The 15,343-nt window shown below is 45.9% G+C and overlaps 1 protein-coding gene across 4 annotated transcripts in view; it reads right to left on the bottom strand.

The window, feature by feature from the left end:
* SLC51B (solute carrier family 51 subunit beta) overlaps positions 1 to 15,343 on the bottom strand; it is a 50,633-nt gene that overhangs the window by 1,515 nt on the left and 33,775 nt on the right. The window contains exons 1-3 of one of the 4 annotated variants that reach the window (XM_032342873.1): positions 4,770 to 5,106; positions 1,117 to 1,329; positions 153 to 243 (exon numbers count right to left, since the gene is read on the bottom strand). In XM_032342873.1, coding sequence (XP_032198764.1) covers positions 153 to 243; positions 1,117 to 1,213 — 188 coding nt within the window. In that variant the 5' untranslated portion in view covers positions 1,214 to 1,329; positions 4,770 to 5,106. Of the gene's footprint in view, positions 1 to 152; positions 244 to 1,116; positions 1,506 to 3,637; positions 3,831 to 4,769; positions 5,107 to 15,343 lie in introns of those variants that run through there. The other 3 variants (XM_032342874.1, XM_032342872.1, XM_032342871.1) reach the window with 3 other exon arrangements.

Raw genomic sequence — 15,343 nt, 5'->3', positions numbered from 1 at the left:
AGTTTCCCCATCAAACTGTAGATTCTATAAGGCTGCATTTTACTATCCCAAAGGGTGGCTAGCCAAGACCCCTAGATGACCGCTCCCTAGATTTCCTTTGGGAGGGCAGATCCCCCCACCCCCCAGAGACCACCCCCAGACCAGCTCCTCACCTCTTTGCCTGGATGCTCCTTCCCAGGAGGATGAAACTTATCACGCCCACCACGCCCACCAGTGCAAAGATGGAGTAATTCCAAGGAGAAGCTGGGGAAGGACACACGGAACAGAGCCTTGAGGAGAGTCTGCGTGCCCCTAAGGCCCACTCGGGTTTGGGGCTTGGGCTCAGACTCAGCTCATGGCATCAGTCATCCCCTGCGGTGGGCCAGGTGCCTTAGAGACTAATGAAAATTAGCCCCTGCCCTGTGGGACCTCCAGTGTGGGGGAGGGGGAAGGGGAGGGACAATTTCTGCTCTGCAGAAGCCCTAATCTAATGAGAGTGGGCAAGGAAGGGGTGGGAGTGAAACTGTGTCCCACAGCTGGCAACAGAGAATACAGAAAGTGGCTAATCTGAATTTGGATAATGAGACGTGTCCACACCATACCAAAATGAGGCAGGATCCAGCCCCAGGGCTCTTGCATTGGCTGTTCCCCTTACCAGGAATGCTCTTCCCCCACATAATGTGCGGGGCTCATCTGCAAGCCCTTATTCAAATGTCAGCTTCTTAGTGAGGTCTTCCTTGACCGTGGTACCTACCCTTCTATTCCCTTTCTGTGCTTAATTTTTCCTCCGTGTTGCTCATCACCCACATGCTATGCATTTTAGTCTTTTGTCTTGTTTATTTTCTCTCTCACTGGAATGTGTGCTCCACAGAGGGCAGAATAACCCCACTGCTGAGAACAGTGCCCGGCGCACCAAAGGAACTTAATAAATATTTGTGAGTGATCTGATAAATAATGAAAATGAATGACCACGCTCTGAGAAGAAGAGAGAGCGGTTGGGCCAGACCCCCATGGGAATTAAGACCCCTCGGCCTCAGTTCCCACCTTAGGGGGAAATACGCAGCCTCACTGGAGGAAGCAGCTATGTCGGGGTTGGGGGGTTCATCCAGGCCTCACCCCTGATCCCACATCACCTACCATCTTCTACCCGGAAGAACCAAAGCATTTCTTCCAGCAGTTCCTGAGGCACCGTAGTACCGGCTGGGGCTTGGATGACCCCCTCGCTGTGGTCCATGCCCCCTGCTCCTGGATGGGATCCGTTTCTGACAACAAAATCCTTAGGTCTCTGGACTCCCCGGCTGCCCTCCTGGCCCCCTAATTTCCGGACTCTGAGCAAAGCCCTGAAGATCGCTGGAAACAAAGCAGAGAGCATGACCAGATAGCCCATCCCAGTTTGACCTCCGTGACCGCCCAAACCCAGCTATCCTCTGGCGCACAGTTGCTGGACCAAGCTCAGGGCAGGTGGAGTCTGGAGAGGCAGAAAACGCAGGAGTCACTCAAGTCTTTAGGAAGACTTATTTGAGGATTCAGTCACTGACAGGCTAAGGGATCCTTAAAGGGGACATTTTCCACTTTTCCCTGTCTAGCACCCTCACCCAGCTTCCGCAGCCCGATGTGCTCCGTCACCCTGGTTCCTTAGCAAATCGTCCCACCTCTCACTATTGATTTTCTTGTGGCAGCCAGTAGCAGGCCCCCGTGTCCCCATCAGGGCCGGGCCTGTCAGTCTCTCTCTTGAACACAGGCACACCTATGACCTGGAGCTGAGAATAGGAAGATGCCAGACAGAGGTCACTGCCAGCACTTGCCACTGAGAGCCATGGAACCACCTAAGAACCTGAACTCATGCTCCTGGGATAAATCCCCTCCTTAATTTGAGCCCGTTCCCATTCCTACCAAGCAGGTTCAGTGGTATTTTGCAAACCTCCGTCAGTCCCAAACAGCCACACATCTGGACATATTCTTGTACTGCCTGTACTATTACTACTTAACCTAAAAATTTCCACTGTCCACATTCAAATGAGTGAAGTAGGTGCTTTTAACTTCGACGACGAATTTTCTTTAATCTAACATATCCCAAGCATTCTCATGTCAATGTAGTGAGTATAAAAATGGTTGAGGGGCACCTGGGTGACTCAGTTGCATGGGCAGCTGCCTTCGGCTGGAGTCATGATCTCAGGGTTCTGGGATTGAGCCCCACATTAGGCTCCCTCCTCAGCAGGGAGTCTGCTTCCCCCTCTGTTTCTCCTCCTGCTTGTGCTTTCTCACTTGTGTGCCCTCTCTCTCAAGTAAATAAATAAAATCTTGAAAAAATAAAAATAAAAATGGTTGAGATATTTTACCTCTTTAGTACCAAGTCTTTGAAACTTGGGTGTAAATTTTACACATATTGCATATCTCAGTTCTGACTAGCCACATTTCAAGGGCCCAGTAGGCTCATGGGGCTAGTATGATACAGCCCAGGTCTGTGCCCAGGCCAGGCCCAGGCTGTGACAGCTGATTCTCCAGCTGCTCCGGGCTCCCAGCTTGAGGAGAGCAGACCACGGGGTGTGAGCCTGGGGCTAAGAGCCAAGGAGCTGGTCCTTCCTCTGGCTCTGCCTCCCATTAATTTGTCTAGGCAGATTACTAGGTCCTGTGAAGTACAAAAAAGGAAATAATAGGGAAAATAAGATTATCTGTTCAATGAATAATACTATCAATACTATCCCTACACATTTCCAATAGGGGTAAGATACTTAACAATGCTCAAAATCAAGAAAAGACTGTTATCTAGAGTATACAAAGAATTCTTGCAAGTTAACAAGGAAAAGACAGGAACCCTAATAAAAGACAAAGGATATAAAGGGCAATTTACACAATAGGAAACCCAAAAGGCTAGTAAGCATATGAAGAAATTATCAATCTCTGATAATCAGAAGAATAAAATCAAAAGAAAAATGAGGGGCACCTGGGTGGCTCAGTGGGTTAAAGGCTCTGCCTTCAGCTCAAGTCATGATCCCAGGGTCCCGGGCTCGAGACCGAGCCCGGCATCAGGCTCTCTGCTCAGCAGGGAGCCTGCTTCCCTTCCTCTCTCTCTGCCTGCCTCTGCCTACATGTGATCTCTGTCAAATAAATAAAATTTTTTAAAAAAAGAAAAGAAAAATGAAATAGGACTTGGCATCTTTGGACTTGGTTTGGAAGGTAGATAATTCTGCACGTTGGTGGGGCTCTGGGCTATAGCCTCAGGCACTAACAGAGGGAGTGTAGACAGGCAGCCATCCTGAGAGCAAATCAGCCAAAGTAAGTATACACACCCCATAACACAGCAATTCTGCTCCTGAGAAGGTATGTATGTATGTACATGTGTATGTATGTGTATGTGTTACACACACACACACACACACACACAGAACATTGAAGGAGGGGAGCAGAGTCGGAGGATTGATGCTACCCATCTTCAAACTTCCTGTAAAGATACAGTGAGCAAGACAGTGGAATTAAAACTAATCAGAGAAGGGTACAAATTTGCGTGTGGGCTGATGTCCACAGGGAAATGTGGGGTCACGGACACATAGGCATAGGATGGGGTGAGGGATGTTTCCTGTCACCCTCTGCTCCCCAGCTATAGTTTCATAAACACAGCAATAGGATTCCTTGTTGCTTGGTCCCCAAAGCTTTATACTTTATCCTTTGGCTTTAAGTAGGTTCACCAGAGAGGCCTCCCCTGCTCCCCTGCAGGCAGGCAGGCCCAAGAAGTTCTGCTGAGGCTGTATTTTGACATTGTCATGGAAACATTTCAGACCCCGGCCTGCTGGCTCTTTTGTTTGCAGACCCCACTGGGGACTGTGTCTCAGCTGGCTCTGGGGCACTCTGGAAGAGGAGCACAGCTCACGCTCTTCCTAGACTTCCTAGACTTCCTAAACCAAAGTTCTTTGCCACGCCTACAGCCCAGCCTTGCTGCTGGTTTTTTCCTTTCCTTTGGGTGTCTGCACTCTGTGGGAAACAGGTTTTTCTATGCAGGAGCCACTCTTTTGGTACAGGGGCAAGTTGGAATTTTCACCCTGTTCGGTGCCTCCTTCCATATGTTCTTTCTTCAATCAGTGCAAAGTGGCTCTGGCCACCATCAGCTCCTCGATGCCAGAGGGCTGCCTCCCCAGCTCTTGAGCCCATGGGGGTAAAGCCTCCTCGGAGCGGACTCCAGTTCTCTGGCATGGCCAGAGATACGGGCATGTGTGCTCGATGGAGGGCAGAGAGGCGTGAGAGGGGAGGCGGGGAGTTACCATTGTTGCCCTTTGGAGCTCGGTAGGAGGGTGGACCCCAGGCCTTGGCAAGAGCCCCTTCTGGCAGATTTGGAAATTTCCAAATAAATCCTTGTTTATTGGTGGTAAAAAAAAATTATTTTAAACTGTATAATATTGTTATAATAAACACATACCAACAAAAAACCAAAAATGACTTGATTCCAAGTTTCGAACTGAGAGTCAGCCCTCCCTGGTTGTGTTAGATGCCACAGGAAGAGAGGACACATTTCCTTCAGAGCCCTTATCCAGGTTCCTTCTAGAGTGAGCATCATGTTAATATACCTGCTTCTAAAAAATTATTAACCCAACTTCAAGATTTATTTGGCTTTCATTTTTCCATTCATGTCCTTTTCCTATTCCAGGGTCTTACCCAGGATATCACAATGCATGTCTCCTTTGGCCCCTCTGGGAGATTCCTGTGTTTTACACAAGCCTTAACCATCTACTGCTGGACTGTCATTCCTGTCAAAGACCCTGGGTCACCCATCCCCATGGGAGGTGGAAGACACTCACCCTGGATCCCGCTTCTGGGTCCCGCCTTGATCTGCTGCTGGGAGCAAGCACTGGTTTCTAGGTCCTTCTCTCACAGGAGCACCAGCTGGTCTCTGCACCTGAGCGCTCCACAGAGCTGTCACCTACAGGGGCAGGGCTGCAGAGCCCATGGCTACGGGGCCCCTCTGAGAGCTCTGCCCTTAGCACACGCCCAGGCCTGGAGCCTCCTCCGTCACTCCAGGGTGAATGACCTTTTGAGTGAGCAGCCACGGGTGGCAAATGGGCTCCACCTGACTTCAGGATCTGAAGGAACCAGGAGCTCTGTGCTTTCCTTTTTTTGTGATCCGGAAGAACCAGGAGCTCCATGCTTTCCTTCTTATATGTTGACCTTGAGTTAAAAAAAATATATATATATATATACATGCACACACACACACACGCGCGCGCGTGCGCTCACACACACTCTCTCTTTCCAGTCCAGGGAATGGGCTGAGGAGGACCCTTGGTCTGGGGGTTCTGTTGTGGCTGGGGGTATGTAGTATGCCCTCCCCAGGTCTCTATTTCCTGTTCTTATCAATATTTAACCACAGTCCAGGGAGCCAAGCCTTGCCTTTTATAGCCTGTGCTTTCTCACAGTGAAGGTCATGGCCTGTGTAAATTCTCTATAAGGAGCTATAAAATAAGACCTTTCAAGGGCTAGGCTAGGTTGAATAGGATCATGTTGGGGTGGGGATGACTTGGTGGGGAAGCAGAGTAAGGCCAGACTCATTTGATTCTGACTGTTATTGGGCTTTTCTGCCTCCTGGCTCCTTACATTTCCGGCAACCTTTGGAGCTGGGTCAGCAAAGAGTTCCCATTTCACAAATAAGCCAACAGGTTGAGTGAGATCAAGTGAGAGGTCCAAGTTCCTCTTTGAGTTAATACTAATTAACAGTGTGGATTACAGCATAGTGCAGAGGATAGTGCAGAGGAAAGGAGACCTCACAAGGAAACTAGGTCCTGCATGGAACTCCAGCCCCTCACCGTTTTGAAATTCATTCACTCAATAAGTATTACTTGCGGGGCATCTGCGTGGCTCAGTTGGTTAATGTCTGCCTTCAGCTCAGGTCAGGATCCCATGGTCCTGGGATTGAGTCCCGCATCAGGCTCCTTCCTCAGTGAGGAGCCTGCTTTTCCCTTTCCCACTCCGCCTGCTTGTGTATGCACACTCTCTCTGTCTCTGACAAATGAATAAAATCTTTAAAAAAAAAAAAAGTGAGGGGAAGTGACAGGAGATAAAGTTGGAGGATGGACGGAAGCAGATCGTGCAGGGCATTATAAAACAGGATGATTTGGGATGTAACGAGAAATCACCAGGCAGGAAGTGACGTGGTCTGAATGACATTTATTTAAGATCACTTGGCTTGCTGGTGTGGAGAATGGATTGTAAAAGAGCAAGAGAGAAGCTGGGAGACTTGGCATCCATCCAGGCAAGAGATAGTAGAAATTTGGGTCAGGATTGTGGCTGTGGAGATAATCAGAAGTGGTCTGATCCAGAGTGAGTTTGGAGGAGAAAAGCAGCTGATCATTTTTATGAGAGGAACTCAACACTAATTCTCTTAAATACGAAAGGAATTCAAAGGAATTTATTGGCTTATATAACTAGGAAGAGCAGGGTGGAGCTGACCTTTGGGATAGCTGGAACCAAGTGCCCAAAGAACCTTAGCTCTTTCTCTCTCCTGCTCTCTCCCTGCTTCTCGCTGGGTATCAGGCTCATTCCCACAGGCTAGCCATCTCTAGGAACAGACCAGGCTGTAGGAAATCTAGGCTCACATCTTTACAGCTGCAAGGAAAGGAGTCCCTTTCCTCTGATTCAGTTTGGCAATTCCTGGGAAAGGACTCTGTTTGTCCTGGCCTGGATCATGTACCCATGTTTTGGGTCAGTTATTATGGCCAGAAAGTGAGGTACCACGGATGGCTCAAATCTCATGCCCATGGGGTAACCATGGCTGTGAACAGGATAGCCACTCCAGTGTGGGTTCCTAAAGTGACTCCTTGACCCCAATCCTCCCTGATCCTCCCTGTCTGCCTTTGAGGAGAATGCCATGGGGCCCTTAAATGGCACTGTGTCCCCTTTAAGAAGAACTTGCCCAGCCCAGATAAAGAGAGAAGAAATAGTATGAGACTTCTGAATCACTTTTTTTTTTGTAATTTATGTAAATCTTTTACTGAAGTATAACATACATACAGAAAAGTACTTGAATATTATGCTATGGCTTAGAGAATTTTCACATGAACACACCCATGTGTGAAACCCACACCATCCAGATCGAGAAATAGAACATCGCTAGAACTCAGAAATCTTCTTGTGTCCGCTTCGCGGCACTAACCCCCACAGAGGCAAACGCTAGCCTGACTTTTAATACCATAGATTGGTTTGGCTTATTTTTATACTTTATGTGAATGGAATCAATCAATAGGCAGTCTTTTGTGTCTGGCTTCTTTTGTTCAACATTGAATTTGGGGTATCACCCGTGTGACTGTGAATTACACAGTATTCCATTGTGTGACTGTGTCACAATATTTTTTATCTATGGATCTTGTTTTTATTTTTATTATTTTTTAAGATTTTATTTATTGAGAGAGAGAGAGAGAGAGCACACAAGCAAGGGAGAGGAGAGGCAGACTCCCCAGCTGAACAGTCAGCCCAGCGTGGGACTTGATCCCAGGACCCTGGGATCATGACCTGAGCTGAAGGTAGGCGTTTAACTGACTGAGTCACTTAGGTACCCTTGGGTCTTGTTTTTACAAGAAAAATTTCAACCCATCCACTTCTTTCCTCTGTCTGTAACACAGATATGATGGTGAAAAGGACATCCAAGGACAGAAGTCATTACATTACAACCCATGAGCCAAATCTGACCTCCAGTCTACTATTGTAAGTAAAGTTTTATTGGAACTCAGCCATGCCATTTTCTTACATGACATCTGGCTGCTTTCACACTACATTAGCAGAATCAAACAGTTGGGACAATGATTGTATGGCCTGCAAAGCCTAAATTTTTACTATTTGCCTCTTCACTGAGAAAGTTTGTGACCCCAGCAATAAGAAAAAGGAGTCCAGGTCCCTGAATGACCTCATGGAACAGAGCAGCCTACCTTCCCTGGACCAGCTGTCTACATCTGGAGTGTTACAAGTGAGAGAAGTAAACTTTGGTATGATTCGAGGCACAATGTCTGGGATCTCTCTGTTATAAAAACTTAGCCAGCACTGTAACTGATACATGCATTATTTGTGTCCAATAACTGCTGAATAAGGGAACACCTTAGCATCAGAAGAACTAAGTTCTAGTCTATTCATCCTTGCTACAATCAGCCATGTGCCCTTGAGCTAGTCACTTGGACCTCTTTTTCTTATCTAACTATATATAAGCTTCAAAGAGAAGTAAAAAGGAAAGTTACTTTAGAAATTATTATCAGGGGGCACCTGGGTGGCTCAGTGGGTTAAAGCCTCGGCCTTCGGCTCAGGTCATGGTCCCAGGGTCCTGGGATCGAGCCTCACATCGGGCTCTCTGCTCAGCGGGGAGCCTGCTTACTCCTCTCTCTCTGCCTGCCTCTCTGCCTACTTGTGATATCTGTCTGTCAAATAAATACATAAAAAATTAAAAAAAGAAAAAAGAAATAAAAGAAATTATTATCAGGAGAGGCCAATTATGTGTTGACAAAACCGAGGCTCTTTAAGGTTAGGAGATTTTCCCCCTGGGTGGTTCAACCAGTTAGTTCTTCTGTTTAAAAAAAAAAAAAAAAAAGTTAAAAACCTGGACAGGAAGGAGATCTCTTTTCCTAAGAACAATGGATGATGAAGGTAGGGAAATATACACTGGGCTGTCCAGGGTCTTGACCCCTCCGCTCAAGGCACTTTAATCTCAGGCCAGGATTAAGGTGACAGGTAGGGTCTGGCCCTGAGCTCCAGGGTCTAAAGATAAGCATCTTCCTGCTTCTCAGCCTCCTGCCTCCCACACTGAAGAAGCAATGCCTGCTGGGAGGCTTCTGGAGACTCTCTGGACTTCCACCTCAGGCTGTTCTGCTCCTTGGGGTGGGCCAACCATCATCAGCTGACGCCAGTAGGGTGGACAAGCCCTCAGCTAGCGTCTATTCTTACCTTCATTTCCACAAACATCACTCACACTCAGAAGGCAATTTAATAATTCAGTTTGAATAATAATTCTGGCAAGTTCCCAGTAGCAGCACATGCTCTCCTCAATACAGAAAACGTCATAGAAAACAAAAGGAAATCTAAAGATGGTGATGTAAGGAAATGATAACACAGGGGAGCAGAGACAGATGGGTGAAGATGTTTACTGCAACATTGTTTAAGATGGTTTAAAAAAAAATCTAAATTTCCAAGAACTGGGGAGGCGTTAAATTATGGTACCAAAGGAACCACATACTTCTTCTAGGGACCAATTTTTATACTAAACCCAGAGGAAGGAAACATAGAGTAGAAAGAGTGGGGGCATTTTGGGAAGAGGTAGGGCAATTAAGTCCAAAATTATTGGTGCTTAGCCCTGACTTGATGCCTCCATCTGTAAGAGGATGGTTGAAAAGAGAGATGGGTATCCAAAGGGAAACCATCTTTATGCTGAAATACAATGATCTCAGGGAGAAAATCCTTTTTCAACAGACCCAAATCTTGCTGGAAGCATTTTAGGAACTTTGCAAAGGATTAGAAGTTTGGGCAGAGACTGGTGTGTAGCAATGGAACGAAGTACGTACTTTCTCCAAGAAAGAACATTCTACTGTTGCCACTTTCAACTTAGCTACAGCATGAGACTTTCTGTGTCGTTGACCCTTCTTTATAATCCTCACTTCTGTGTCTTTGACCCTTTGGTCTCGGTTACAGTATAACCAATTATCTTCTTCAGTTCCTGACTAAATCAAAGTCCAAGAGTAGAATCCAGTCAGAGTCTCTCAGCCTCTCATTTTAATTATGGGAGACACGTGAGGTTTAATCATGCCCATACACAGCACTCTGAGTAGCTTCCTTGGAAGACGAATAGCTAAATGTGAGGTGTGCCTAACCACCTGGTAAGGAAGCATTACATATTAATCTGTCTGAATTCTGTTGTTACCACATGTCAGGAGCAAGTGATCGTTCCTTGAGGGGAACTCCGGAGCATACAGCTGACCCCAGCATTAAAGAAAACACTGCTGACAATTTAGTTAGGATCATTTATGGTTTTATTGCAATCTTGCTATAAGGGAAAACACCTTGAGTGGTCCTAATTTAGAGGTTCATTTTTGGTGAGTGGTTAGATAATCATGTTAGACTAGATTTTTTTTTTTAAAGGTTTTATTTATTTATTTGACAGATAGAAATCACAAGTAGATGGAGAGGCAGGTAGAGAGAGAGAGAGAGGGAAGCAGGCTCCCTGCTGAGCAGAGAGCCTGATGCGGGACTCGATCCCAGGACCCTGAGATCATGACCTGAGCCGAAGGCAGCGGCTTAACCCACTGAGCCACCCAGGCGCCCTTAAACTAGATTTTTAAAAGAAGAAGAAAAGAGGTGCCTGGGTGGCTCAGTGGGTTAAGCCTCTGCCTTGACTCAGGTCATGATTACGTGGTCCTGGGATTGAGCCCCGCATCAGACTCTCTGCTCAGTGGGGAGCCTGCTTCCCCCTCTCTCTCAGCCTGCCTCTCTGTCTGCTTGTGATCTCTCTCTGTCAAATAAATAAATAAAATCTTTTTAAAAAATATTTTTAAAAAAGAAGAAGAAAGTTTGGTTAAAAGGTCACTAAGACTCTTCACCAGTGTCAGGTAGATGGGTGGGTGACTAATTTTCTAGAACAAGTCGTACTTGTCTTAAATTTAGCAGAAATTTTCTAAGCATTTTGACCAGGAATCATAATTTCTTTCCAGAAGGAAGTTGTAAATTAAATCATCATAAAAGGAAAAAGTTCTGGGGCACCTGGGTGGCTCAGTTGTTGGGTGGCTCAGTCGTTAGGTGTCTGCCTTCCTCTGGGGTCATGTTCCCAGGGTTCTGGCATTGAGTCTCGCATCGGGATCCCTGCTCAGTGGGAAGCCTGCTTCTCCCTCTCTCATTCCGCCTGCTTATATTCCCTCTCTCACTGTCTCTTTCTCTGTCAAGTAAATACATAAAATCTTAAAAAAAAAAAAAAAAAAAAGGAAAAATACATAAAATCTTAAAAAAAAAAAAAAAAGGAAAAAATTTCTGTCCTTGATTAAGTGTGTGACAAATTTTCTTTTGAAGCCTCTCCTTTTTGCTCAGATTGTTTTTAAATCTGTCTTGGTCAAAAAAATAAGGCTGTCTGTTTATGTATTAAATTTCTTGCCTAGTTGATCGCTTTTTACATTTTAAAAATGGAGGCAAGTAAACATACAAAACATACACAACCATTGTTACCAGAAATATTCGTACCTACATTAATAGTATTCCTTTCGATCAGCTTCCTATATTTGGGAAGAATTTCCAGATGAATATTGTACGGTGATTCAATCTGGTGGTAACAGTTTCATGCAGTTTATGAGCCTGAATCATGTTAGTACTATTCTGTGTGTCATGCTTTAGTTCAGAGGTCCAACAAGAGGCATTTGCAAATGCACAAAGACCTTGCTGACTGGTAAGCAAGATTACAGTCATAAGAATAGAAGCAGAAAGTTAACTTTTCACTATAAATTGTATAAAGCCTTGGGGATAAGTTTCCATTCTTTCCACAGTACCAGAAGTACTGTGAAGTACTGACTTTTCAGGGTGTTTGCTCTGAGGCCAGAAACCCAACACCATTTAATTCACCTTATTCGGTTTGGTCATCAATTTCCAAGTCTGTTCTCCAGCTCCCTGAAACTTGTTAGTGTTTTGGACCTGCCTGGAAGGGGCAGTCTTTTCTACCTGTAAGGTTATGGTTCCATAAGCCATGACTTTGGAGGGCTTTGTGGCATCATTTGCATATACAAATTGTATATGCATCATTTGCATATACAAATTGCTTATAGTTGTTTGCAGATTATGTATTTCCAAAAGTTTCCTAGAAGTTAATGGATTCTTTTTTTTATTTTTAATTTGTTATTAACATATAATGTATTATTAGCCCCAGGGGTACAGGTCTGTGTACAGGCTTACACATTTCACAGCACCCACCATAGCACATATCTTCCCCAATGTCAATAACCCAAGCATCGTCTCCCTACTCCCCTTACCCCAAGTTAATGGATTCTTTTAAGAGTCTACATTTTGGAAGTTATAGCAAAAAACTTCTGCCATCTATGCAGATAACTCTCTGCCTTACAGACTAGCTTTTAAGGGCAAAGGCCACGTGGTTGGGCCTGGCCCACGTACAGGTGGCCAGTGAGATTGTAACACACAGAGAAAGCTGCGCAGTCATGCTAGGTCACATATAAGTGACCAGTTGAATCAACTGAATTACAATTTACCCTATAGTAGCTATTTGTTTGTCTTGTTTTGTTTTAAAGGTTTTATTTATTTACTTGACAGACAGAGATCACAAGCAGGTAGAGAGGCAGGCGGGGAGTTGGGGGGGGAAGCAGGCTCCCTGCTGAGCAGAGAGCCTGAAGCGGGGCTCGATGCGGGGCTCGATCCCAGGACCCTGGGATCATGACCTGAGCTGAAGGCAGAGGCTTTAACCCACTGAGCCACCCAGGTGCCCCTATAGTAGCTATTTGAACTAGCCTATTACCTTGGTCAGAATTGGCACCCAAAAGGTGCCCCAAGGGCGGGGCCCATACTCCTTGGTAGCCAGGGAGACAGTGTGCGCCCCCACTGATTGGATACCTCCACCTGGCCTGACCCATCCTTGTATTTGGGCTTTGTTACCTAGGACTGGTTTCCGAGACTTGTTTTTAAGTAAGTTCTCTGAGTTTGGGGCGGGCAGGGTCAGTTTAAGTTTTACTGCATAAACAACAAAATCACTGTTTAACTGGATGGAGCTGCTCTGGCTAAATAGGCCCTTACACTTCTTTTAACACTATTTATTTGTGAGAGAGAGAGTGAGAAAATGAGCCAGGCGGAGGGGCAGAGGGAGAGGGAGAAGCAGGCTCCCAGCAGAGCAGCAGAGCAGGGAGCCAGACACCAGGATCCTGGGATCATCACCTGAGTTAAAGGCAGATGAGACACTTAACCGACTGAGCCACCAAGCGCCCCTTCCCAGCAGTTCTTGAGACCTTTATTCTAAATTTTTGTAAATGGTTACCAATCTCCAGAGCAGGCAAATTAGGAGTTCCATTAAATGTGAGAGGCATTACTATCTTGTCAACTTCCTTGCAGAACTAAGAAAATGTACTTTATAAACAGAAGTCTCTCTTCCCTTCGTTAATATTGTACAGCTCTTTTGCCTGGGGGAAACCAAAGATTTTAAGATTCAATCTCTCTACATCTATTTTGACATTTCACTTGGTTTACTGGGGTTAACTATCAGCAGCAGCAAAGGAAAACTCCCTTACCCTCAGGCTGCTTTTCATTCCTGTAGTACCACATCTGCCTTCCTTTCCTTCTGACGTCCACCAGATGACTGGACTTCTCCAGTCTCTCTCCCCAATACACCCAGTCCTGCGGGCCCAAGCTGCCTCTTAAGTTCTCCCCAGGGGCCGGAAGACGCCTGGGCTCCTAACAGGGACAGTCTGCTGCATAGAATAGCCTCCTTTACTATTTGTGTCATCACGTGTACGAAGTGAATCGCTTAGAGGGGAAGACAGCCTGTTCCGGTCTGTCCCCAGAGGATGGTCTTGCAGCCCCAGTCCCGCTTTGCAGAGCTGCTGGACAGCTTAAGGAGGAACGTCTTCTGAGACCACAGAGAGCAGTAACGACACCGACAGCCAAATCCGAGCGAAAGACACTGGAGCTGGTGAATTGTCCATCAACGTTCAATGACAGGACATGTTGGTGAGCAGCACCCCCTGGCGGACTTCTGATGAAACTACAGGCAGAAGTTACTAGTGCATGGAACTTCTCCCAAAGGCGCTGCATCCCAAAAGACCTTTCTCTGTACAGCGCCTTAAGGCTAGGTTCCTGACCCTGGCAATGGCCCGATACCTGTGTATGGTAGACCTTCTCCAGTTACATGTGGCATTGTCTCCCAGACCACATTCCGGAATTCTTGTGGATTCAGGCATTGGTCATTTTACCAATCAGAACTTTGACCATTTTCCTCCCGGTGCCCCTGCTGCCTCTTTCCCAGGGCTCTTGCTGCTCCTCCTTTTTGACTCAGTGCCAAAGGGCTGCTCTCTCTCTCTCTCTCTCTCTCTCTCCCTAACACACACACACACGGAAATTATTGACTCTCTGGCAGGTGTCTGCTCTCCTCAGAAATCATACACACATACTCGGGGAGAAGGTGTGATGATGGGGACCAGGGAGAGGAGAAGCTTCCTGCTTCCTCTCATTCTGGATCAGCTCTCTCACCCTCCAGAATTTAAGGTCAATCCCACATTTTAGTTTTCCACCAGACATCTCCACTTGACTCTCATCACTTCAGTTTCCAAGTATTTGAAGTTGAAACATCGCCACAGTTACCACCGAGCGGGCTTGCTCTCTGTGAGCAACACTGCTCTTGTCTTGTCACCCAGATTCAGAAACTGGAGCAGTTTCAGGGATTCAGCATACATACAAACTCCATTCATCAGGAGAGAGAAATTTCTGGAAAGTGGAGCACCAGAGTAAGTAGTATAGCCCAGTCCTCTTGGATGTGCTTTCCGGACATTCTTAATTTATGACCTAAAACTCCTTGCCATGAGGAGCTGGTGTCCTTGTCTTCTCTGTGTGCTTTATAGTAGCTCCAGCAATGGATTTTCCTGGGCTTGGGAGTAGACTTCCTCATACATTCCTAACTTACTACCATGAGTTTCCAAAATATTTCCAGTTTAGTGTCCTGGGAAAAATTCAGCTGTTACAATAACATCATGTTCAGTTTTTTAAAAAGAAGTGTGCTGCAAACCAAAGACCATCGCATAGAAAATAAGATGTCAGTGGCAGGAGACAACCCTTTGGAGGAAAGGAAACAAATTGGCTTTGGCTCCTCAGACAAAGCAATTGCTGTGTGGTTGGCAAAGGGCCCTGCGAGCAGCTCCAGCAGTTCTGGGGAGTTGGGCTAGTTGTGGAGACCTCGGACTGCTGAAAATAAATCAAATGCAGTATAATACAGGCTAACTCAAGGAGCGAAATGACATAAACACAAACGTAAAGAGTCACACTTTAGACAGTGGCCAGATTCTAGGGTGGAAGCTCAGATGACTATTTGGGTTGCATTTATAAGTCCTGTTGTATGGAAAATGACCATTTTCAAATATTTTAGAATCAGGGATGCCTGGGTGGTTCAGTCGGTTAAGTGTCTGCCTTCAGCGTGGGTCATGATCCCAGCGTCCTAGGATGGAGCCTTGTGTTGGGCTACCTACTCAGTAGGGAGTCTGCTTCTCTCTCTCCCTCTCCCTCTGTGTGTGCTCTCTGTCTCTCTCAAATAAATAAATAAAATATTTAAAATAAATAAATATGTTAGAATCCTAGTCCACTTACTACAGAAGATATTGGAACAAAACTTGATTGGAAGCATGGAAGGTCTGAGGTCTCATCTGCTCCTCTTCCTATA

This window comes from Mustela erminea, chromosome 5 (genome assembly GCF_009829155.1).
Source record: "Mustela erminea isolate mMusErm1 chromosome 5, mMusErm1.Pri, whole genome shotgun sequence".
In the NCBI taxonomy this organism is placed as follows: domain Eukaryota; kingdom Metazoa; phylum Chordata; class Mammalia; order Carnivora; family Mustelidae; genus Mustela; species Mustela erminea.
This window is presented reverse-complemented; position numbering and strand designations above follow the sequence as displayed.